At 37.5% G+C, this 25,008-nt stretch overlaps 4 protein-coding genes across 4 annotated transcripts; 1 reads left to right on the top strand and 3 right to left on the bottom strand.

Moving 5' to 3' along the window:
- Window positions 1–2,510: 2,510 nt before the first annotated feature.
- LOC108653147 (uncharacterized) lies at window positions 2,511–3,606 on the bottom strand. The gene has a single exon (XM_018103461.3). The coding sequence runs from the start codon at window positions 3,521–3,523 to the stop codon at window positions 2,855–2,857; it is 669 nt and encodes a 222-aa protein (XP_017958950.2). The 5' UTR covers window positions 3,524–3,606; the 3' UTR covers window positions 2,511–2,854.
- A 489-nt stretch (window positions 3,607–4,095) lies between these two features.
- Window positions 4,096–9,309, bottom strand: LOC108652793 (dihydropyrimidinase CRMP). Its single transcript, XM_030387412.2, has 11 exons — window positions 9,173–9,309; window positions 7,249–7,390; window positions 7,046–7,186; window positions 6,936–6,985; window positions 6,594–6,868; window positions 6,378–6,524; window positions 5,639–5,877; window positions 5,081–5,316; window positions 4,877–4,977; window positions 4,453–4,813; window positions 4,096–4,377 (listed from the first exon to the last, which is right to left on the bottom strand). The coding sequence occupies exons 2-11, from the start codon at window positions 7,380–7,382 to the stop codon at window positions 4,298–4,300; spliced, it is 1,764 nt and encodes a 587-aa protein (XP_030243272.1). The 5' UTR covers window positions 7,383–7,390; window positions 9,173–9,309; the 3' UTR covers window positions 4,096–4,297.
- A 243-nt stretch (window positions 9,310–9,552) lies between these two features.
- Window positions 9,553–13,566, bottom strand: LOC108658210 (dihydropyrimidinase CRMP). The gene is made up of 10 exons (XM_030387415.2): window positions 13,493–13,566; window positions 12,512–12,626; window positions 11,927–12,067; window positions 11,815–11,864; window positions 11,484–11,758; window positions 11,275–11,421; window positions 10,589–10,827; window positions 10,122–10,357; window positions 9,964–10,064; window positions 9,553–9,898 (listed from the first exon to the last, which is right to left on the bottom strand). The coding sequence occupies exons 2-10, from the start codon at window positions 12,616–12,618 to the stop codon at window positions 9,698–9,700; spliced, it is 1,497 nt and encodes a 498-aa protein (XP_030243275.1). The 5' UTR covers window positions 12,619–12,626; window positions 13,493–13,566; the 3' UTR covers window positions 9,553–9,697.
- Window positions 13,567–22,907: 9,341 nt separating this feature from the next.
- Prosalpha4T2 (Proteasome alpha4 subunit, Testis-specific 2) lies at window positions 22,908–24,071 on the top strand. The gene is made up of 3 exons (XM_018106890.3): window positions 22,908–23,163; window positions 23,230–23,459; window positions 23,542–24,071. Exons 1-3 carry the CDS (start codon window positions 23,065–23,067, stop codon window positions 23,972–23,974), a joined length of 762 nt encoding a protein of 253 aa, XP_017962379.1. The 5' UTR covers window positions 22,908–23,064; the 3' UTR covers window positions 23,975–24,071.
- Window positions 24,072–25,008: the final 937 nt, after the last annotated feature.

Below are 25,008 nucleotides of genomic sequence, written 5' to 3'. Positions count from 1 at the left end.
GGATGGGGGGCGATGCAACTGAATAAGTTTTGAGCAATTGCCAAAAAAATGAGAATGAGAAAAAATCCAAATAGAAAGCATGAAAAATATGAAGAAAACAAAACAATAACAACAGCCATATGCTGGGCAATAAAACTAATAAATATTACCACAAAATGTGCAAGGAGTCCATAACTTTCCAGCTAAACCACTGACCCATAAATTCTCTTATAATTTAACTCGAGCAAATGCACTCTGCCATTGGCATGGAATTTAGTTGGATACTTGGGGCTAGAAATGGGGCAGCATCAATGCTAAAATTATATGATTTACGCTTTCAATTTCTCTGCGATTACCCTTTGACCCTTTGGCAATTTCCAGTGGAACCCATATTTAATGGACTGCACAATATTTGTTGGTTTTAATTTGCAACGTTTTTCTGTTTGATTATCGAACAAAGGGCGTAATTGGATTCAGGTGTGTTTGGGCTAATAAAGTAATAACTGTTATACCTGGCATTCGAAAATAAATTGTTATTTTGAGTGTTATAGAAATTGCTCTACTTGACTATCCTATGAACCATTATATTGACTGTTATATAAAATGTTCTAAATGTTCCATTATACCAACTGTTATAAAATGTTCTACTTTACCATTGTAACAGCTTTCTCATTAACAATTATATTCACTGTTATATACATTTTTCTAATTGACTATTGTAACAACTGTTCTATTAACCATTCTACTGACTGTTATACAAAATCCATTACTGTCCCATTAACCATTATACCCACTGTTATATAAAATGTCCCATTTAACAGCTGCCGCATTAACCATTATACTGTCTGTTAAATATCACTTCCTAACTTTTTTCATTAATTCCAATTTACCTGTTATATTTGACTGTTATACTCGCACACTCAGTTGCCATACCATAATTTATTTTGCTGTCAGCTTATCCGCTTATATGTATGCCCAAATGGTCCCCGGAGATGTGAAGACATTTCACTAAAGTTTCAATCATTTACAAATCCCAGACCGAGAGCCGCCAGTGGACAGACAGCGCGAAGAGTTTTGCCAACTGAGTAAACATTGGATGGCCAAGTTTGGCCGTCGATGATATCGAATACAAATAAAACTCAAACGATCCAACAAACAAGACCAAAGCGAAATGTGTTTAAAGGTAAATAGAAGCTTGAAAAATGTGAAACAAGCCAAATAATAATAAACTTCAGCTCCATCGGGACCTGTGGCGGGCCAAGTGAGAATTGTTGTTTGCAATCAAGCAGTACTCAGCAATAACAGACATCGGGAGGAGACGAGACGAGTCGAGTCGAGGCGCTTCAGAAGTAGTTCGAGCAACTCTGTCTGTGTCTGTGTCTGTCTGTGCAGCAGAGGAATGCGCAACGGAGCTGACGCTGGTGTTGGGCCAAAGTTTGTCCAGCTAAAAGTGCTTGAAATGCAACAATGGCAGTCGAAAAGCTGCCTTCAATTGGCGAGAATCCGAGCAAGGCGAATTCAAAGTGGTTCCTCATCAAATAAAGTTAATAAAGTGGACTGACTGAAGCCACTTCATATAACCGTATTGCTGTTGAAAATGTCATGAAACAATTAAAAACTTGTGCCTTTCCACGAGTCAATCAGCGTGCAACACAATAAGTAGCTCAAGTTGAAAAACTTTGCACTTGCAACACTTTAAATGCCCCACGAGACACCGCTGCAGCACGCACATAAAAAAAAACACGCGCAGACTGTGAGCCGAGCGAGTGCGGGCGGTGCTGGTAGTGGTGCCGGATCTAGCGATGTAATGCATTTTATAGTGGCGCACAAATCGAGAAAAATTGTCATTGCAAATTTAAAGTAATTGAAGCTGAAGCGAAAGCTAAACTAGTTAAAGTGTTGAATAGTGTTGAATGGTCTCTAGAAACTTGAATTTGCTGTGATGATTTTATATATATTTTTATATATTTTTTTAATATATTTTATAATTTTATATATATTTTTTAAATAAATAATTTTTCAATATTTTTTATAGATTTTTCTATTAATCTTGAAGGTGAAATTGAAGGCAATTTATACATATTTTTAACTTAAATTAATTTGTTTTTATTTTAAATTAATTTGTTTGAATATTTATATAGATATTTTTTTATTATTCTATTCAAGCACATTGTATACATTTTTATAAAATTGAACCAAGCAAAGCTAGGCTTAAGCAACATGGTTAAATATATATTATCTTCAATTTAACTTATCCTTATGGTAGTATAAAACTCTGAGAACATTTCGGATTGGTGATAAATATTTATAAATATATTTATCAATATAATTTTTCTCAATCAAGGTAAATTCATGAGGATAATCTTCTCATGCTATAAAACAGGCACAAAAAACTCAGGCCCAGAGATGAATAGCTTTCGTTCTACTAGGCCTAGGATTTAATCATGAATCTTACTGCCGATTTCATTCTTCATTCATTCATTCACTCATTCATTCACCCATTCATTCTCTTAACAAAATCAAACTCAATATTTGCAATAGGTTAAACACTCGTGTTGGTATATTTAATGGGATGTACTGACATTTACATGCTAAAGATCTCATCTCAACTCATTTCAACACATGCGAAGAGCTAGGCAATTCATTTCGCTACACTTTCATCAATTTGGGCTGTTATGATGTATGGTATATGGTATAAGGAGAGTAGAAAAAACACCAAAGGAGAATAAAAAAAAAGAGGGGGATTAATAAAATCAAAAGTACATCTAAGTTCGACTGGCTGTGCAATGGAAACGAAATGCCAGCTGAGGGTGTGATCGCTAGTCCCTATCCTATTCAGCTTAGCATGAGCGGGCGGAAGAATCAGTCTCTCCTTCTATTTGGCTGTGGCATTGACCTGATGGAACCAGCCATATCGCCAGCTGGTTGCCTCCGGATAGTTGTACTTGACATCCGGCGTATGGCCGTAGCGCGTCTCCAAATAGGACGAACGATTGCCAGACCTGAGCAGCTGCAGTTCATCGGCCGGCACAGATTTCATCGGCGTACGGAATTGGCCAAAGAAGCGCGCCTCCTGCTTGGACAGATCATAGTCGAAGATCTTCGAGGACGACGGCCGATAAATGCGATTATTGTGCCACTGCGTCGCTCGTGGCAATGCGCCGGCAATAATCCGCATTCTGGACGATATGTTATCCTGATGCTTGAAGGTCTTCGTCTTGCGAGTGCCCACGGCTGATGCAGTGCTGCCATCCGATTTGCCTGCCAGCTGGGAGCTGCGCGAGTTCAGGCCTGGCTTAGCCTGGCTTCTGGGAGCATTCTGCACGGAGGCTGGGCTAAGCTTGTGTGCGCTGCTCCTTGTTGTTGTGGTTGTTGTTGCTGTGGTTGTTGTCTTCTTCTCTTCATTGACAACTTTTGCTGGAGCTCTCGTTGTTGTTGTTGTTGTTTTTGGCTTCATTTTCGTTGACTGATTTGCGCCGCTGTTAACATTTTTTGTTGCACTTTGAAATTTTGTTGTAACTTGTTTATTTTGACAGCGAAACATTGTATATATGTGGATTTATTAGTGGAATGCTAATATCAGCTAATAGAAGCACCCTACAAATAATCTCTACTAAGGCATGGAGTGCTTTGTTACGGCTCTGAGAATTTAATTTAGAATAGGAAATGATTTGATGTGATCTGAGTTCAATGTAGGCGGAAAGAGGAGATAACAGGAGTTATAGATTGGATCATCTAAATATCACATAAGCTAAGCAATAGGAACATTATTATAGTATATACGTAGTAAAAATATTTTTACTACTATTAATACTAGAATAAGGGAGTAGAGAATATTCAAATACTACTAAAATACTGAAGAACAAACTCTCTCTCTGTTCAGTTGACTAAGTAAACTTTTATATTATATTATATTTATATGCTGTAAAGTAAAATATATATGTATGTATGTATGCACTTCATTCATGATGCATTTCAATAAAAAATTAAATATATTTGCTGCATTTCAATGCTGATTGATTAAAGTTTCCATTGCTTTCCAGCTGCATGTTATCAAAAGTCAACTTTAAGCTTATATATATTTATAAAATATATATTGTATATTTATATATTATAATATAATTTTTATTCCATTAAATGTTTACATTATTGCCTATTTTTTCCACATGAATATTATAAATAATTTATGTTAATTTAAAAAACAATATTTTTTTTTTGGTTACATTTATCAGTAAATATTTTTCAGCGTCTGCATATATTAAACACAATTCAAAGACAGAAACTTAACATAGATGTTGCTTAACAGCTTCAATGGCATTTACCAAAAGCCGGATGATTTTCCGCCAGGTGGATTATGCACTTTAATGGACGAGCGCACGCCGGATTTGTCCAGTTCCTCTGCAATGCATAAAAAAGGGAGGGGAGAATAAATTCGAAATATTCTTAAGCCGCTGCAGCTAATTTAGAACGCACCGCTTAGCGAAAATGATGTTTCCTGCATATCCCGCTTGCCGTCCACGCGTCCAACTCCACTCGAAGCGACGCTGGGCGTAGGATTGCCAGAGAACATGGCCGAAGGCGGTTCGATTTCAGCCACGTGAACGTCCAGTTTGGCTAGCTTTTTAGTTACGCTGCCATTGAGTGGCACCTGCTCATCCTGTGCCACCTCCTCCCCCTCCTGCTGCTTGCCCTCAATACTGTCGTAAACAAAAGGCGGTCGCAACGGCGTGGGTACGAAACGTCCAAAGCCCTCAGCCACTCGAAGCTCTCCATTCTCCACGCAAATGCGTCCACGCACCAACACATACTCAGGCACTCCATGCACAGTCTGGCCCTATGGGGAGAGAGATTGGTAAGAGGGTGTATATATGTATAGCTCATATATATATGACTGTACCTCAAAGATATTGAAATCGCACGCATGATGATGGGTATCCTTGGATATGGTACGAGTTGCTTGCGGATCCCAAATAACAATATCAGCATCTGAGCCATTGGCTAGAAATCAAATGAATTTAATAGTTGATTTAATAAATTTAATATATATATAACAATTATTTAAGTATACTCAGATATATATTATATACATATGTCTACTTACCAATTCGTCCCTTTTTAGGATAGATATTGAATATTTTGGCGGCATTTGTGCTGGTTATGGCAACGAATCTGCACGGATCCATCAGGCCGGAATGAACACCGCGCTCCCAGACCAGAGACATGCGATCCTCAACGCCATTGACGCCGTTCGGTATTTTGGTAAAGTCGCCCAGGCCCAGCTCCTTTTGCTCCTTGTTAAACGTGCAATTGTCGCTGCCCGTCGTCTGCAGATCATTGCTGCGAAATAAAGAAAGAAAAACCAAATATATAACATTTATTTTATTTTATTTTATAAAATCAATTTTATACTTGCAATGAAATGACAGTGATATATATTATTAATATGAATAGAATGCGAAAATATATACTCACTACGGCAAATCATCCTTGACACTGCCTGGGGCAATGACAAAGGATTTGCTGACTTTGCTGGCGTCATCATCTGAGTTTTGGTAAGGCATGATTAGTGTGGATGTGATATATGTCAATATGTTTGATTAAACGTCACTTTAACTGAATGATTTATCGGCTAAGAAACGTATTGGCCCTGACAGCTCACCTGGCTAGCAGCTTCATCATAAACTCGGGCGTGGACTTGTCGGGTCGCAGGGGCGGGCTCAGCACATGAGCAGCCGCATGACCAAAGTGCTGGCAGCGATAGTGGGTGCCATCTGTACCGAGAGCCGCCGCCAAGGTCTCACCATAGATGTACTTTCCACGATAACGCTCACGAGCGCGTGCTACCTCAATGCCCGCCGATTTGCTCATAACGTGCACCACATACAGTGGACAATCAACCTGCAGAAGTATTTTTGTAAATTTAAATCGAATATGAAATAATATAGATAAATTGAATTAAAAATAAAAGAACATAAACCAATATGGAATATTAAATTTATATGTGAATATCATTATAAATTACATACAAATATTATTTTACTACTAAAAAATCATGTAAATATTTGCATGAGCATTAGCTGACGCTAATCTTAATAGGATAACATAACTCCCTTATAACAGCATGCTGAGCTGTATGTTAATTAACAGTCTTCATCACAAAACGGCATGTTAATAAAGCTTATGCTAATTATGCTTGGTTGTTTGAGTGATTCCAATAAGAATCCAAACTAACGAGTCAAATAACTAACAGAACGATAAATAAATAAATAAAATAAATAACTAGTATAAATTATTGTCTAGGTTGTTATTAATGACAGTTAGCTAATTGTAATTTATATGTTATATATGTATATATATATTTTATATGTATGCATATATCTAATTTAAGCTTGACCCACCTGGTGAGCCAAAATGCAAGCACGATGCACGGCCTCAGCCTCCACCTCTTCCTGTCGCGACAACTCGTGACCCTCGGGTCCAGTAATGCCCTCGGCCAACAATCGCTTGGCATTCTTGGCAATAATATCGCCATTTTCAGCATGAACCTGAAACGGCAAACGTATAAAATTTAGAAAAATTTAAGAGTAAATATAAAGACTTTAATATAAGCCCACCATAGCCACAGCATTCAAGCCTCGTATGCGCTCAAAGACATCCAATAGTTCCGAGTCATTTAGCTGATAGAGTCCCTTATAGGCCATGAATGTCTTGAATGAATTGATGCCCAGCTCTTTGCACAGTATGCCAATCTCGTCAGACACAGATTTCGACCACCAAGTAATGCCAACATGGAGTGCGTAATCACAGCAGACCTTGGGATCTGCCCAGCTGCGCCATTTGTCATAGGCCTCGATCATGGACTCGTTTTTGTTTGGCAACACAAAGTCAACTAAGGAATGGGATTTCTTAATATCACTAATACATAGATAGATATATACAATATAATGAATACCTACTTATCATTGTAGTGCCACCAGCCACAGCTGCTTTGGTTCCATGATAAAAACTAAAATGAACAATAGTGATATATCGTTTGATGCCTATTTGTAGCACTCCAATCACTTACTCATCCACTGCCACCGCGTTGCCAAAGGGCAGCTGCATGTGCGTATGCGGATCTATGCCACCTGGTATAATTAGCTTGCCGCTGGCATCGATTGTGCGCACGCCACCTGGCACCGTTATATCTGCAGCGGGTCCTACGAATCTGACAAGATTTGAGTGTTAGCTTCTGCACGTATAGATATCATATTTATTTATTATATTTACTTGATAATTCCATCCTCTATGTAAACATCAGCTTTGAATGTCTTGTCGTGATTCACAATTTGGCCATTTTTGATATAGACACGATTCTGTGCGCTTTGCAAGTGTATGGGCACTTTTTTCACTGGCGTCGACATGTCAATACCTGAAATAACAATTTGAAAATCGATTTATAAAAATTAATTTAAAGAGAAAAATTATTATTTAATCTTTTTTATACCGAGTATAAAATAAAATTGTATTTGTTTAAAATTGTTTTATTTCCAGAGCATATTCTCGATAAGATCTAGGGTTTGTTTTTTATGCTTTTGACCACATAAGAGCAAATGAAATCCAAAAACTGCATAAGATATTATACTACTATTAGATATTATACTACTATTTAGTTTTATTTTGAAGCTACTTATTTGCTTAGTTTTAGATAGGTTTATAATATTTATTTACATATACCCAACAACTGTCTGATAATTTATAATCAAATGACAAGTTTTATTAATTATGTGAATAATTATTTATGAATAGCTTAAGCAATAGCTTAAACAATCGCTAACCAGAATAGTTTCACTCCTGCTTGGTCAATCTATGGATGTATTTATTTATATGAGGTTGGCCCTAAAAGCAGCTTCAGCTAGATTTACTTAGGCATATAAATATCAAACAGCTACAAATCAAACACAAACATAAAGTAAACAAGTCCTTATTTATTTAATTATTTTTCATTTTTGTTTTTTCTTCGCTTTTCTTAATCTAACTTTCGCTTGACGCAAGAAAAAACGAAAAATCTTATCAGATGATTACAAAATTGATAAGTATCAATAATATTATGTTTCTGTTTATTGCGCTAGCTAACATGCGTTGAACTAACTTTTCAAATTCGAATTTTTGTTTGTTTATTGATAAGCTACATATCTAGACATATATGAATATATTTATATATTTTTTTTTTCAAAGTTTACAATCTTTGATAAATGGCTGATAGCAGAGGTTTGCTCTTGTCAATGCTAGAGCATGTTTAGTTAAATATGTACTTTAAATGCACCAATTTGTAGTCTTATCAATTGAGATAGTCGTACATGCGATCCATTTAAAGATCGACCTTTTCCGAGTTACAGCAGACATAATGCCGACATGCAATGCAATTTTTTATGTCTCACTGCCCCAGATGTGAAGTGACGCAAGAAAATGTTGTGCTTTAAATATAGAACACACTTGGCGAAATGTTGTAGGAAATACGTAAATGAAGAAAAATACAAATTCATAAAAATTAAAAATATTTAAAAACAAGAGAGCCTTAAAGAAAACCAACTCAAGCCTAATTTCTTTAAGCCGATTTGATTAGACGGAAGTGCATATGTATATGTACATCTATGTTTTCATATATGGCATGTTTGTTATGCTAAACAGTTTCATATGTGCTCAATGGGCATGCAATAACAACAATCTAGTTTTCTTATAGGTACCAAAATAGCCGATTCAGCAATTATCTACGTAGCGGCCACATGTGAATAATATTAAACACAAACACAGACACACACACACACGCATACAAACGACTATACATATTCACAGATCCAAATATGTATTCGCCTCTGGCTTCGAAAAAAAAAAAAACGAGTGCGAAAAACATTATTCTCTGACCTACTACCAAATAGTTGATGTGCGATGTAATCGCATTGGCAGAGATTAGTTTATTTCAAGCACACTTGATTCGTATTAATAACTGTATTCAAACCATACACAATTTCAGAATTTTTCAAAAAGAAAATTAGCCTGTGCTAAAGTTCAGCAATAAATTGCAATTTTTAATGGCTTTCTATATATATTACAGCTTAGTGTATAGTTTCTCTGTATGACACGCGCGTATATAAATCAAATGAATACTTAATTGTTTTTCCTTAAGTTTCAGTAGTAAGTTCGTATGATTTACCGTTAAGCTTTGAACAATTTCGGAAGTTAAATTGCCGACAAATCTGGCAGCTAACGCACAACGCAACCGCTTTCGCCAAAAAACTCTGATAAGACTGATGAAAAGTTGGTGCTAGCAACAGGTGCTGTTAAACTCAAGTGAACTGTTAACAAAACTGTTAAGCTAACAGTTGTGAAAGTATCGATAGCTTATCGAGATCGATTGCTACGTAAGAGGGCGCAAAAATGTAATATACATATATGCCAAAGTAAAAAATTTTTAAAACTAAATAAAACTAATCATATGAAATAAAACAAAAATAAACGAATTTTATATGATAAATGATGAATGTTGCGGGCTTGAGAATTCAATTTAGAGTAGGAAAAGATTTGATGTGACAATTTAACATATATTTTGTTTATTTATTATTTTTTTTTTGCACCTATTTTGATATTTTTTTTTTCAATCGCAACCATCAAAAGCCTGATGGTTTTCCGCCAGGTGGATTGTGCACTTAAAAAGGGGTAGCATAAATGCGAAGTATTTTTAAATCGCTGCAGCTAAATTATCCTGTCCCTCCCCCTCCCCTTGCTCCTGCTTGCCATCAATACTGTCGTAAACAAAAGGCGGTCGCAACGGCGTGGGTATGAAACGTCCAAATCCTTTAGTAACTCGAAGCTCTCCATTCTCCACGCAAATGCGTCCGCGCACCAACACATACTCAGGCACTCCATGCACAGTCTGGCCCTATGGGGAGAGAAATTGGTAATAGGGTATATATACATATATAGCCTATATATATATGACTGTACCTCAAAGATATTGAAATCGCACGCATGATGATGGGTATCCTTGGATATGGTGCGAGTTGCTTGCGGATCCCAAATAACAATATCAGCATCTGAGCCATTGGCTAGAAATCAAATAAATTATTATTTTTATATTAGATTATATATTTAAATCTACTTACCAATTCGTCCCTTTTTAGGATAGATATTGAATATTTTTGCGGCATTTGTGCTGGTTATGGCAACGAATCTGCACGGATCCATCAGTCCCGAATGTACGCCACGTTCCCAGACTATGGACATGCGATCCTCAACGCCATTGATGCCATTCGGTATTTTGGTAAAGTCGCCCAGGCCCAGCTCCTTTTGCTCCTTGTTAAACGTGCAATTGTCGCTGCCCGTCGTCTGCAGATCATTGCTGCGAAATAAAGAAACGAAAACCAAATTCATTTTAATTTATTTTATAAAATCAATGCAATGAAATGACAGTGATATATTGTATATTATTAATATGAATAGAAAATATGTATATACTGTATAAAATCATAATTGAAAGTGAGAGAGGATTTGCTGAGATGTTGTAAGGCATGGTTAGATGTGGAAGTGAATGATTTATCGGCTAACAAACGTATTAGCCCTGACAACTCACCTGGCTAGTAGCTTTATCATAAACTCGGGCGTGGTCTTGTCGGGTCGCAGGGGCGGGCTCAGCACATGAGCAGCCGCATGACCAAAGTGCTGGCAGCGATAGTGGGTGCCATCTGTACCGAGAGCCGCCGCCAAGGTCTCACCGTAGATGTACTTCCCACGATAACGCTCACGAGCGCGTGCTACCTCAATGCCCGCCGATTTGCTCATAACGTGCACCACATACAGTGGACAATCGACCTGCAGAGGAGTTATTATCAGTTTAAATCGATTGTATGAGAAAATAGATAAATTGAATTAAAAATAAAATGTAAAATAATCATAATAATATATCCTTTGCCTTTTAATAAACTTGAAATTCTATTAAATAATAATTAAAAAAATATTAATTAAATATTAATAAAAAGTCATGTAAATATTTACATATAAGTTGGAGCAACTCTTAATAGGATAACATAACTCACTTCTAACAGCAGCTGAAATTTATGTTAATTAACATTATTCATCATAAGCATTATCGCTTATGGTTTAAAGTGACTCCAATCAGAGTCCACACTTTCTCAAGAGTCAGCAAACTGACAGAAAGATAGAGAAATAACTAGCAGTTGCCCAAGTTGTTATCAATGATAAATACTTTAGTGTATGTTGTATATATGTATGTGTATATCTAATTAAAGCTTGACCCACCTGATGAGCCAAAATGCAAGCACGATGCACGGCCTCAGCCTCCACCTCCTCCTGTCGCGACAACTCGTGACCCTCGGGTCCAGTGATACCTTTAGCTAGCAGTCGCTCGGCATTCTTGGCAATAATATCGCCATTCTCAGCATGAACCTGAAACAGCAAACATATCAAATTAGAAGAAATCACATATCAAGATTTAAATAGGAGCCAACCATAGCTACAGCATTCAAGCTTCGTACGCGCTCAAAGACATCCAATAATTCCGAGTCAACCAGCTGATAGAGTCCCTTATAGGCCATATAGGATTTGAATGAATTGATGCCCAGCTCTTTGCAAAGTATGCCCATCTCGTCAGACACCGATTTCGACCACCAAGTAATACCCATATGAAGTGCGTAGTCACAGCAGACCTTGGGATCTGCCCAGCTGCGCCATTTGTCATAGGCCTCAATTAAGGATTCGTTTTTGTTTGGCAACACAAAGTCAACTAGGGAATGGGATTTCTTAATATCACAAATATATACATATATAATGAATATTTACTTATCATTGTAGTGCCACCAGCCACAGCTGCTTTGGTTCCGTGATAAAAACTAAAATGAATAATCATGCTATATATCGTTTGATCCCTATTTGTAGCACTCCAATTACTTACTCATCCACTGTCACCGCATCGCCACATGGTAGCTGCATGTGAGTATGCGGATCTATGCCACCTGGAATAATTAGCTTGCCGCTGGCATCGATTGTGCGCACGCCACCTGGCACCGTTATATCCGCAGCGGGTCCTACGAATCTGACAAGATTTGAATGTTAGCGTATGCACGTATAGATATCATATATTGTTCAGGCATGAATATGTCAATATACGAAGATCGTATGCATGCCTCCAACGCACTCAGCGACTAGCAGGTAGTGCGCTGTGAAAAGATATGGGTCACATGTACGGACTGTATAAATAGAGAAATGAAGACCAACCCCTGCAACCCGAGAGTAAGATAACGTAAGAGGCGAGCGCTGAGCCTCATAAACTCAGCGATAGGATAAGAATAGCTAATAGAACAAAGCGGAGTCTTACACACTCAGCGATAAATAAGAATATGTAATAGCCCAACGCGGAGGGTTGAAAAATATGCTGAGTCTGGGTATTAAAACTCAGGCTCAGAACAATAAAGATAAATACAAAACTAAACACCATCAAAATCAAATACATTCGTTCATATTTATTTATCATATTTACTTGATAATGGCATCCTCTATGTAAACATCAGCTTTGAATGTCTTGTCGTGATTCACAATTTGGCCATTTTTGATATAGACACGATTCTCTGCACCTTGCGTCGACATGTCTATACCTAAAAGAAAAAAAACAAAATCATTTAAAAAAAATATATACAAATTATTTTAATAAGATGAAATATTTGTAAATCTTTATATTATTTTTTTAATCTTTATATATACCAAGTATAAACAAATTGTATTTATATATGATTAAATTATTGTCAGAGCATATTATAGATAAGAAGTAGGGTTTCTTTTACTATTAAGGGTATAATAAAAAATAAAAAGAAAATAAAAAAAAAAAAAAACAAATCGCTTATCAGGTTATTACAAAACTAAAAGCATAAATAATATTATGTTTCGGATTGTTGCGCTGGCTTGTATGAGCTGCACTAACTTTTCGAAATAGAGCTTGTTTGTTTGTTGATAAGCAACATATTTATACATATTTATTATACTCTCTCTATGCAAATGACATACTTTTTCACAAAAGCAGATTTCCCATTTTCATCTTAAAACGAGCTCAAGCATAATGAATTTGATTAGACAGTATACATATATGGAAATGTGGCATGTTTGTTATGCTAAACAGTTTTAAATGTGTCCAATGGGTCCCAAAAGATTCGATTCAGCCTATCTATGTAGCGGCTATGTGTGAATAATTTTCAAACCGCCTAAACATATTCACAGATCCAAATATGTATTCACTTCTGGCTCCGAAAATACGATGTAATGGCATTAGCAGAGGTTAGTTTATTTCGAACACACTGGATTCATATTAATAATTGTAATTAAGATATGCTCAATTTCAGAATTTTTCAAAGAATTTTTATATGAATATGTTAAAAATTAGTATATTGTTTCTCTGTAGGACACGACCGTAAAACAAATAAATATTTTTCATTAAGTTATTTGTTTTTGTTAGGTTCGTATAACTTACCGTTAAGTTTTAAAAAATTTTGCAAGTCAAATTAACAGTCAACGCACAACTCAACCGCTCTCGCCCAAAAAAACACTAAGACTGATGAAAAGTTGGTGCTAGCAACAGGTGCTGTTAAACTCAAGTGAACTGTTAACAAAACTGTTGAGTTTACAGTAGCGAAAGTATCGATAGGCTATCGTGATCAATTGCTGTATGAATGGGCGCAAATATTTGAAATATTTTCCACAGTAAAAACAAATGTTTATGTATAAAAAATAAACAAATTGTAAATTATAAATGATAGAGCAAATAACTTGATTTATGTATATCTATATATAATAGTTATATATTAAATATGATTGTTTTTCAATACTTATATATATTTAGTATGTAATATAAAATCATATAGATAACCATTTTATAAATTTAAATTTTAAAGCTTGTCTTAAGCTACATTTTCTTGGCAGCGATCCGAGTTTCTGAAGTGCCGTGGGCGAGTCTAAAGGGGGGCTTTCATTATTTCTGTCGCTAAGCAAACATTTATGTAAACATTTCCGTTGAATGCATTTCATATAAGCTCTGACCTTAATTTTCTACAGCTTGCATGCCTTCCGCATTTCTAGCTGCGAGTTAAAGTTCAGTTTGTTGCTGAAAGAAAATTTCCTTATAAAATATCAGCTCTAAGCCCATATCATTAGGACTGTCTTTAGAGATATGTAAATGGTTTGCTATTAAGTCTTGTCAATAGAAATGTATTACTGCTGTAAATCCTGTTACAAGTATTTATCATCAGTTAATTTATTGTTTTTGGCATAAACTCCTTCATCTTGAATCTCTCTTCTGTCTTACTCTTTGTCAACTTGGTTATTTCGCGCACTAAATTAAGCCGTATAGCCAAAGGGGGATTTATGTTTTTATTCAATTTTTGGTGGCTGGTGAGAAAATATAAAGTGGATTATACAGAGATAACAGGCAGGCCACAGTCATGTACATACTGCATACAAATTCTTTCTTTTTCGTTTTGTTTTTTGTCTTATTCCAATTTTTTCATGTTCCTCTGTTTGGGTGCAGGAAGTGCAGAGCATCGAGCATCGAGCACCGCAGCTGGCCATAAAAATGGTGCACAGATATGTCGCTAGCCGTGAAATGTTTATATGCATGTGGGTCGCGTGTCCTGCTACAGTTGCAATCGAACAGAACTGCATGAAAAACCGGGGACTACATATAAATGTAATGCCCGATATTGGCAGCTAGCGAAATCCAAAAGCCGATCTGTGCCACTTTTCTTGTGGCATTGCGGCAGTGACTTGCTGGCTAATACCTTAAAGAGTGCTGCCCCTTAATGCCTGCGACAAGCTCCCTCACTCTCTCATACCACCTCTCTCCCTCTCGCTCTCTGTCTGTATCTCCTCAAGTGGCTGCTTCCTATTGCTATGCTGTGTTCGTCATGGCCAGAAATCCTTTTAGCTTATTTAGCCGTTTAGTTAAACGCAATTTGGACGCTTTTGTTGCCATTGTTTCCACCTGCTGTAGGTGGAGCGGAGCGGTTGGTTTTAGCTGCATAAATTAAACGATAAGTTGATTCTGTTCTTTTTCGTTGCTTTTGCGTATTCGTTCGGAATTTATGCTTGAATCGAACTTTAGTTAAGCATTCCAATGACAGCCATGATAAAGTGTTCACTTCTCACGATTGTCTGCAAATATTAGCTCTGTGCCGCTCTCTCTCTCTCCCTCTCTCTCTCTCTCTCTTTCAGTCCTCATTCTGATTTAAGAGCATAATGAAAGTACAATAGTTAAATTGCCAGAGATTTGCCTATGCAGTTGAGTGTAAGAATGTTCAATTAAATATATTTACTAAATAAAAATTGTATTACAATTTCTTAGTTTGATAATTTTAGCAAGGCTGCATTAAATATGGTCAGAAATAATTAAAATAATTCTTGCTTGTCAAACACACTCATCTCATCGACAGCTGTGCACAATTGATATTGACAGCTATTATATGAATGCCTGAGCAGAAATAACTAAAAATAAACTTAGAGACAAATTAGTCAAAAACTTTTGCTAAAAACATTTTCCATTAACTGAGGAGCAGGGAGAGATAAGAGCAGCAAATGGATAAGTTGAGGTTTAAGGAATAATGACAACAATAAAATAAATACATGCAATTAGCAAATGATATAATATAATATTTAGATATATATTTTTTTTATCTAATTAAAAATCTTTCGAAACTAACGAGATAAGAATATTGCTTAAAAGCCTAAGAAAATATTAACAAATCTTTCATATGGGCATTGATTAATATCTTAAGAGAAAGAGTAGAAATATTATATAAATTATATGGATAAACATAAATTATAATAAAAATAATCTTTAGCCATACATTCCCATATTAATTATTACTTTTCATTGTAATGAAATACCCAATATGCTTACGGCATCTCTAACTATAGTTCACTAGCTCATACTAAATACACGTATACATTTCTAGTGAAATCTTCTTGGTTTACTTCCCGTTGTTTTCCGCCCAGATTCAATTTGACAGCAGCAGCAACTCAGGCGACAGCTGCTTGCACAATTTACTTGACGCGTCTTGACCATTAGTGCGAGTCCTTTTCTTTCTTTTCTCTTGATTGAGTTGGCTTCGCAGCGATTCCCTGTTTCATTTCCATTTCCATTTTCTTTCCTTTATCCATTATCTGGTAACATTTTTATCTATCAATAGTTTTGAAGCGGCGCGCAGCTATTGCCATTAATTTGTGCGACATTTGCTCGCCATTTTAGCTGCTTTTAGCTGCTATCTCAGCTGGGTTGAGGACAACTCCAAGACCAACTCCAACTGTCTGACTGATTGCAGTCTGCACTTTACGGCAATTGGTGGCACTTTGCGCCAGCCAAGTTGAAAAGCTGCGAGTTTTATTCTAAAACTTGCCGTTGAGTGCCGACCGGCGCCACAATGCATCTGAATAGTGAAGTGAAGCTGCGAAAAGGTGGCTAATAAATGAGATTTAAGCTAAGATTCCTGCTTTAATTTACCCTACAGCTAGATCTTAAATTAAACAGTTACTTAACATGCCTTGAACAGAGCTGCTAACGTCTATTGAACTCCGTTTGTCTGGAGAACTACAGCGTAATATTGAATCTGTTAACATGCGTTTAACATAGCGAGTTAATGTTTGTGTCATATTTGTCTATATTCAACAAATATTTTTATTAGTTGTTAACATTTATTTAATTTTAGTTTAAATATCTATTATGGAAGCTATGTATAATAAATAGAGTTCGAGAACTTTAATACACTTTAACATAATTCTTAACATTTATTTAACTAAACTTTTAAATGGTAAAAGGAATAAACTCTCAAAGCTAAACAATATGAACATGTTAACATACCTTTAACATAGTCATAACATCACACACATCTACTTAACTTGAAACTCCTTCCACAAAGCTCTATCAATTACATATTCAGTCACCCTCATAACCCATTAAAATATTTACCCATTCACAACTTTCAAGTACAGTAAATAGTCGCTAAAGCTTTCGCGTTAAATTCATGGTTATGGCAGCAGTAAGCGGATACTCCGTCCAGAAAGATATGGAGCGAAATGTAATTAGTGCCTGGCCAAGACTTTGGCAAGCTGAAGTAACCCGCAATAGTTGGTCTAATTGGTTTGAGTATTAGTATTAGTTAAATCGAATTTGAGCACACGTATTGATTAGGAAACGGACACATTGCAGCTAACTTTGATAGTTTCTGTCAAACTTGGCCGCACACACACGCACGCACGCATGCACACACACACACACACACACATAGAGGCGTATAGCTGAAGGTGCTGTATCAACGAGTGGGCAGATGGATAACATGATTGACTCCTGAACAGTTGTTGCTGTTCCTGGGGCACGTAATAAGCTGCGTGTCTGCACAGCTGCGGCTACATCTGTTCCTGCTCCTGCTCCTGCTGTTGATATGGGGCGGCCACTCACGTTCGCGATCGTCAAGTCGGCTCTTTTATAAACACACACACACATACTTACACACAGACAAACGACTTAATAACTGAAAAAGTGGGAAATGGGAGTGTAGGCGTGGCCAGTGGGTGCCAGTTCGTTGACACTAAATGCCACTTTAGGGGCGCCAGGACGACGGGACGGATACGAGCATCTGAATACAGACCAAAGTCAACAATGCTGCGCGTTGCTACGTTTATTAAAAGGGCTCAGGTGAACGTCTGAACGCCACTTGCAACGGCAGGCAGGTGAGGCTAAAATCACAGTGCGCGCTGCCAGCCAGTGACCGCCTTCCAGCTGGCTCTGTTTACTTAAGCGAAGCACACGCATCCACACAGCTGCACACACACACACACACATGTGCGCTCAAAGATTGGCAAGCTGGTGTCTGCTGCTGCTTGAGCACTTTTCCACTATATGCCCCTTACCCGGCCCATGTCCACGTCCATGTCCATGTTCATGTTCGGGTTCCTTCCCTATGGCTATGTGCTACGGTTTTGGCGTTTAAAGGTCGTTTGCATTTTGACCTCATCAGCTACTTTGCGAGACATTCGCAACATCAGTTAAGAATTGTTTGCAGTCAGTCATCCTAATTAACATGAAATGCTAAGCATTCACTTCAACGTGGGGAAAACGAGTGGAAGAAACAACACACACACATACACACACAAAAGCTGTGCTCTTTGAAGTATGAATCCAGACATTGATGGTTATTTATGCTTTAGTCGAAATCTAGATAAGGTTACCTTTGGATTTGACATATTTGCAATCACCTAAACGGGTGAGTATTAATAGAAATATTAATATAATTTGCGCCTGCTGAAGAGTTACTTAAGTTGCTCGTTAAAAGCTTTTCTTAGTGTTTGCTTTAAGTGTTTTCTCTAAGAATTTCTTCTAAGTATTTCCTCTAATAATTTCCTCTCAGAATATCCTCCAATAATTTCCTCCAAGTCTGTAATGCTTTGCAGAACGATCACGCAATTCACTGCACTGCACAACTGACCCCCACCAGGCCTGGGCGACTGAAGAAATGCTGCAGCTGCTGCCCTTTATATACACTCATACACGAAGACGCGCTCAAATGTTAAGCCTGGCGCCAGGTAGAGGTCGTTTCAGTCGAGCATTAATTGACCAATGGGAGCTCTCGCTGCGGCTGCAAGCATTCTAGCTTCGTGTTGCTCAAATATAAATACGAAATGAAGACTGCCGCACACATATAAACAACTCGAATGATCTTCGTTAATCAGGCGGATAGTGAGATGAAGGCGCAGGCTGGGAGATAGACAGAGAGAGACATATATACAGACAGGCATACGAAGAGGTAATCGAGCGAACGATGTTCGTGAAAAGAGCGTCACACGAATAGTTGAACACAAATTAAAAACGAAAAGAAACTGAATGCTCTCGCTCAAGGTGAGAGCGAGATAGCATGATTGCTTCGGCTGACTTCACGAACAGAGCGTAAAGGAATAAAGCACTCGACTCTAATGGCCAGCTGTAGGTAATAATAATTGAATTAAATTAAAATTGAATGATTAGTAATAATTAATGTAAAATAATGAAACAATAAAAAAAAATATAATAATAACTAATAAAAAATATATATATTTAAATATATTAAGCTTAAATTGTTTGCATTGATTAACATTAAACTAAAATCTGAAGCCAACCTGCTTGCTTTCAAAAACTTGTCTATGAATTAAGTCTCAGCATGCATTAAGCAGTCAAGTCAAAAGTGAAGAAGATTCCCAGCTACAGCAACAGCTGCTTAGTTTTCCGCTACGAAAAGCTCGGAATTAGTGAATGCTCTTAATTAATAATCAAATAATGTTCGACATGTGATGTGATAAAACACGCGACATGCCCTGCAGGGGGAACTAGGAGGCGGGGAACTGGGAACAGGGAACCAGAAAGCAGGAAACTGGGCAACTGGGTAACTGTGTGGCAAAACAAATGGCAAATGCTTAACAAGCACTTACCATTTACAGCTTTGCCATTGCTGATCATTAATTTGCGGACGACGAGAGCGAGAGCATCGAAACAATGCTCCAAATCGTGTTTATCCACTGTAGCGCCTTTAACTTTTATTGGTCTTTAGCTGCGCCAAGCGCAAGCACCACCCAGGGGCTGTTCGACTGCTGGCTGTTGTGTGGTTGGGTGGTTGGCTGGGTCGTTGGGTGAGATGTGCGATGCGAGATGTGGTAAAATGTAAGAAAAACAACAATCAACACCATTTGCCGCTACAAATTAAGCTTCGAGCAAACAAATCGCGCTGAATTCTCTCTAAGACTTTCGCATTTCAGTTCTGTTTGTTCGTGTTGCTCTATGTGGGAGTGTCTTGTCTGCGGCCCCACCCACTCGGCGTTTGGGTGGGTGAGTTGGCTTGCCCTGTGGCGAATTCGTGTTTCTACGAAAATATTTTCGACAGCATTCGATGTGTACTACGTGTATTTATAGCGCACGGTGCTTAATCAAATGCCGTTGGCTTGGCTACGCTGCGTATACTTAATTTCAGTTTTGTTTCACTGGCCCAGAGCGTGAATTTGTTTCCTGCTGGAAGCCGAAAGCTGCAGCTAATTAAGCAATGACTGAAAAATGTTTATTTAAATTGCTTAGTGTGGGCTCCATTAAGTGATTAACATTTCATTTAAGTGAATTGTGAGCGTGAGTGTGTGAGTGCGGCAGTTAGATTAATTTATTATTGGCTATTGGGGCAGCATGTGAATGGCTATTGAGTTTTTTTGCTTGGCTATAGTAATAAAAAAATATATAAAAATAAATATATATTTAATGACCCTCTTCTGAATGCTGCTTGAATTGGAAAAATTGCAAATTAATTTACTGAATAGCTTACACTAATATTATTGTGTATGCTCGAGTCGATTGGCTTGTTTAGTGTTTCCTGCGTGAGTTTTCAAGTGTCGTAAATATTACAATGTAAATTAGTTGCTGAAATCACGCAGAATTGCTGATTTGGCAAATTCCGATTGGCCTTGAGCAGGCGAAACAAACTTTGATATCTATAACAACATTTAAGCCTTTCTCTCTTTCTTTTTCATCGAAGAGCAAAGGAATACTATTTGGCTGTGCTTTAAATTAAGATGTAAACATTTGTCATCAGTTTATATAAATATAATGTTTATTAGTTATTTTTATTCTTTCTTATTTTTTTAAAGTCCAAACTTTTCTTAATATAATATAATATAATATAAAGTAATATAATATAATGTTTCATATATTCCCTATTCAGACTTCTGTTCAAATGTCACATCATCTTGATTTTCTCATCTTCACTCTCTCAATCTGCTTAGTAAAACTTATCTTTCAGCAATATAACTGTCATCTGTTTATCGTATCAATATCTTTAGCTTTAATGAAACATTATTTGAGCACTTGCGGCTGGCTAATGAAAACGATAATCGCAATTCAATTAAAAACTTGAAAAATGTGATTTTGATGATGATTTGATTATTTTATTATTTTATCCGTGAAGAGCAATTGAGAACGATTCATTGACAATTATTGTTAAATTGAATTTCTCACCTCTTTTTTGCCATTTATTATAATTCGTTTAGCGAAACGTGCGCTATCGAAACGCCCGCAGGTGTATTCAAACTACGTGAAAATAGTTTAAAATAATTCTATATAGATATCTCGATGTTGTTGTAATTCTATTAATTTGGCAAATTTATTTATATGGCATTGCGGATTTGCCAACGTGTTTGGGGATTGTCTATGGCTCGGGCTCTCTCTCTCTCTCTCTCTCTCTTGCTGGCTGTGTGGCTGCGGCACGTGTTTAATCCTACTAAGTATGCCGTCAAAAATGCTGTACACTGTAGCCAGGCCAGGTCAGAGAGGACGGACGTCGCCAGTTGTCATAAAATGTTAAATACAAATTTATGGCAGACAATGCGCCTCTGGCATACTAAGCGTTAGCATCGGGCAGGAGAGAGAGGGAGAGAGAGAGCTCGGCGTGCGGCGTGCGGCATGAGGCGAGTGGTGGAGAACCGCACCTAAACGCATTAGCAAAATGAAGCTGTTTCGATAGACATTACAACAATGCTAGATATTCGCTCCATTGTTATTATTTTGTTTCTGTCCCACATTTGCTGCCATCAAATGTTTTGCCACGCGCTGAGCTGACAAAATTCGGCCAGCAGCTGCTTCTGGCCCCATTCAAATGGGGCTTATAAATGGGTGCTTATAATTCTTGTTAACGTGATTACATTGAAGGTGCTTTAATGGCACTACACCCAACTAGATTGTTGCAGCTGGAGTACACGTACACACACACACACACACACACATACACATACACATACACACAGGTGTTCAGCAAGCCGATTTTAAGGAAACGGGGCTTTTCGAAAAAAGGGGAAATTATAATAATAGTAGTAGAAGTAGTAGTAGTAATAGTAGTCGAGGAGTGGTAATAGTAGTAGTAGTAGTAGTTGAAGAGTAATAGTAGTAGTAGTAGTAGTAGTTGAAGAGTAATAGTAGTAGTAGTAGTAGTTGAGGAGTAATAGTAGTAGTAGTAGTAGTTGAAGAGTAATAGTAGTAGTAGTAGTAGTTGAAGAGTAATAGTAGTAGTAGTAGTAGTAGTTGAGGAGTAATAGTCGTAGAAGTAGTAATAGTAGTTGAGGAGTAATAGTCGTAGAAGTAGTAATAGTAGTAGAAGTAGTAGTAGTAGTTGTAATAATAGTAGATGACGTAGTAATAGTAATAGTAGCTGTAGGAGTAGAAGTCCTAGTAGTAGAAATAACTATAGTAGAAGAAGTAGTAGTAGTTGTAGGAGTAAAAGTCCTAGTAGTAGTAATTTAATAATAGTAGTAAAAGTAGTAGTTGTAATAATAGTAGTAGAAGTAGAAGTAGTAGTGGTAGTAGTAGTTGTAGGAGTAGAAGTCCTAGTAGTAGTAATTTAATAATAGTAGTAAAAGTAGTAGTTGTAATAATAGTAGTAGATGTAGTAGTAGTAGTTGTAATAATAGTAGATGAAGTAGTAATAGTAATAGTAGCTGTAGGAGTAGAAGTCCTAGTAGTAGAAATAATTGTAGTAGTAGTTGTAGGAGTAAAAGTCCCAATAGTAGTAATTTAATAATAGTAGTAAAAGTAGTAGTTTTAATAATAGTAGTAGAAGTAGTAGTAGTTGTTGTAATAATTGTCGTACAAGTTGTTGCAGTAGTTGTAATAATAGTAGTAGAAGCAGTAGTTGTAATAAGAGTTGTAGCAGTAGTAGTAAATATATTAAAAATAATGGTAATAGAAATAGTAGTAGTAGCAATATTAATAATCTTATTAGTATTTAAAAGTCTTAGCAGTAGTAGTAGCTATAACAAGAATAGTATTAAAAGTAGTAGTATATTCCTCAAGTAAGACGTGTTCCTCCTTTTCATTATGTTCTCCCCCCAATATTATTAATAAGAACTGAGTAAACATAAATGATTTGATTTACACACAAAATAAAATTGAAAAACATTTCGCTTCACACATTAGATAATACAATTTGTTTCCAATGAAATTTTAGCAACAACACAAATACATATTTACAGCTACACATATACACATTTACAACTATGCCTGGCTATGATGGAGCCGTGACGATCTACTCGCCCGATGGGCACTTGCTGCAGGTGGAGTACGCTCAGGAGGCGGTGCGCAAGGGCTCTACAGTGGCAAGTTGCGAATGAAAACAAATTACTTTACTTGGCTCATTTGAGTGCTTTGGCTCCACTGTGCAGGTGGGCTTGCGCACCAAAGACGCCATTGTGCTGGGCGTCGAGAGGAAGGCGGTGGATGCGCTGCAAGTGGAGCGAACGGCGCGTAAAATTCGCAAGCTGGACGATCATCTGGTAGTGACATTCGCCGGGCTGACAGCCGACGCACGCATCCTGCTGAACCGCGCCCAGAGCGAGGCACAGAGCCATCGCCTCAACTTTGAGCAGCCCGCCACGGTGGAGTACATAACACGGTGAGTGATTAGGGAGATAGATAGATAGAGAGAAAGAGAGAGAGAGAGAGTGAGTGAGAGCGAGAGCTGTCTGGCTTTTCAGATATCTCGCCAAATTGAAGCAGAGCTATACACAAAGCAATGGCAGGCGTCCGTTCGGCGTCTCCTGTCTGATAGGCGGCTTTGATGCGGACGGCAAGCCGCGTTTGTTCCAGACGGAGCCCTCTGGCATCTACTACGAGTGGTCGGCCAATACCACCGGGCGGCTGGGCAAGCCGATGCGTGACTATTTGGAGGTGAATGCGCCGGCGATGAGCAGCTCGCCGGACGATGCCACCGCCATCAAGCATGTGGTGCGTGCCCTGCACATTGCCACGGCGCTGAATGCCAGCTTCTATGAGGTGGCGGTGCTCAAGCATCAGCAGCCCCTGCACATGGTCAGCCCCACAATGGTGGCCCATCTGGTGCAGGTCATCAAGCAGGAGCTGGCCGACGAGGAGGCCAAACTGAAGAAGGCTCTGAACACCAAAAAGTAAAATTTCTATATGTATTTCTTTGGAATCCTGTTAAATTCATGTTAGCCCGCGGCAGGCATTTGCTAACCTTTTGGCCCAATCAAGACTTGATGAATTTTTTGTTGTTGTTGTTTTTTGTGTTTTTATTTTTGTGGGTGGGGCAAAAGTAATCAGCACGAAAAATGTGTAAACTGAGCAAATCACTTAATTTGCCTCAAGGGCATCTTTAAGCACTTCAGCGTCCACAGGACTACGCACACAAAGGCTGGACAGGATGCTTGTACGAGCGGCGAATGCTCCAAAAAAACAGAGAGAGAGAGAGAGAAAAGCGAGTTAAGAACTTTTAAGTGAAAATGGAAATTGAATTTGCGCCAAAAAATTGCATACTTGCACAACAGAACTCACACACACACACACACATCGTTTTTGCTGCCTTTGGAGATATTTTTTGTGAGTCGTATATAGAGCGAGAGAGAGAGAGAGAGAGAGAGAGATTTCATCCAGCTGCCATTTGGCAGGTGTTTGCGTGTTTTCCTAGTTATGGGGCAAGTGTTTTCAATCAAATGTGCGCCTTGGGTAATGCCTCCTCGACCTCTGCTCCCAGCATCCACAGTCTGCCGCATAGAATACTCTCATAGATAAACATTGAGACGTGTGTGAAGAAGAAGAAGTAGTAAATGCGAATCTATGAACTGTGATTTTGTTTTGAAATTGTTTGTAGAAAAGTCTTTCGGCTTGAGTTATGTGGGGCATATTACGTATAAGCGACGGCTGGGCACATTATCTATATATCTTTGGACCGAGCAGCTTCATCATCAATTTTCACACACTTTTTACTTCAGCTTTGGCATTTAATGGCGCATGTTTATGAAATGGATTTCGTTTGATTATACATGATATATGTATATAATATTATATATTTTCTTTTGCTAAAAATAATCGAGAAATTGCGTATAGTAAGCAAAGTACAAAAATTTATTTAAATAAATTAAACTTAGTAATAAAATAAATATATTCTTCCTATAATTATCTTTTAAATATAAATTATTAATTTA

Source organism: Drosophila navojoa, chromosome 5, assembly GCF_054131105.1.
Source record: "Drosophila navojoa isolate 15081-1374.11 chromosome 5, UAZ_NAV_1.0, whole genome shotgun sequence".
In the NCBI taxonomy this organism is placed as follows: domain Eukaryota; kingdom Metazoa; phylum Arthropoda; class Insecta; order Diptera; family Drosophilidae; genus Drosophila; species Drosophila navojoa.
The sequence above is the reverse complement of the archived record's forward strand: the minus strand, read 5'-3'. Positions and strand labels throughout refer to the sequence as shown.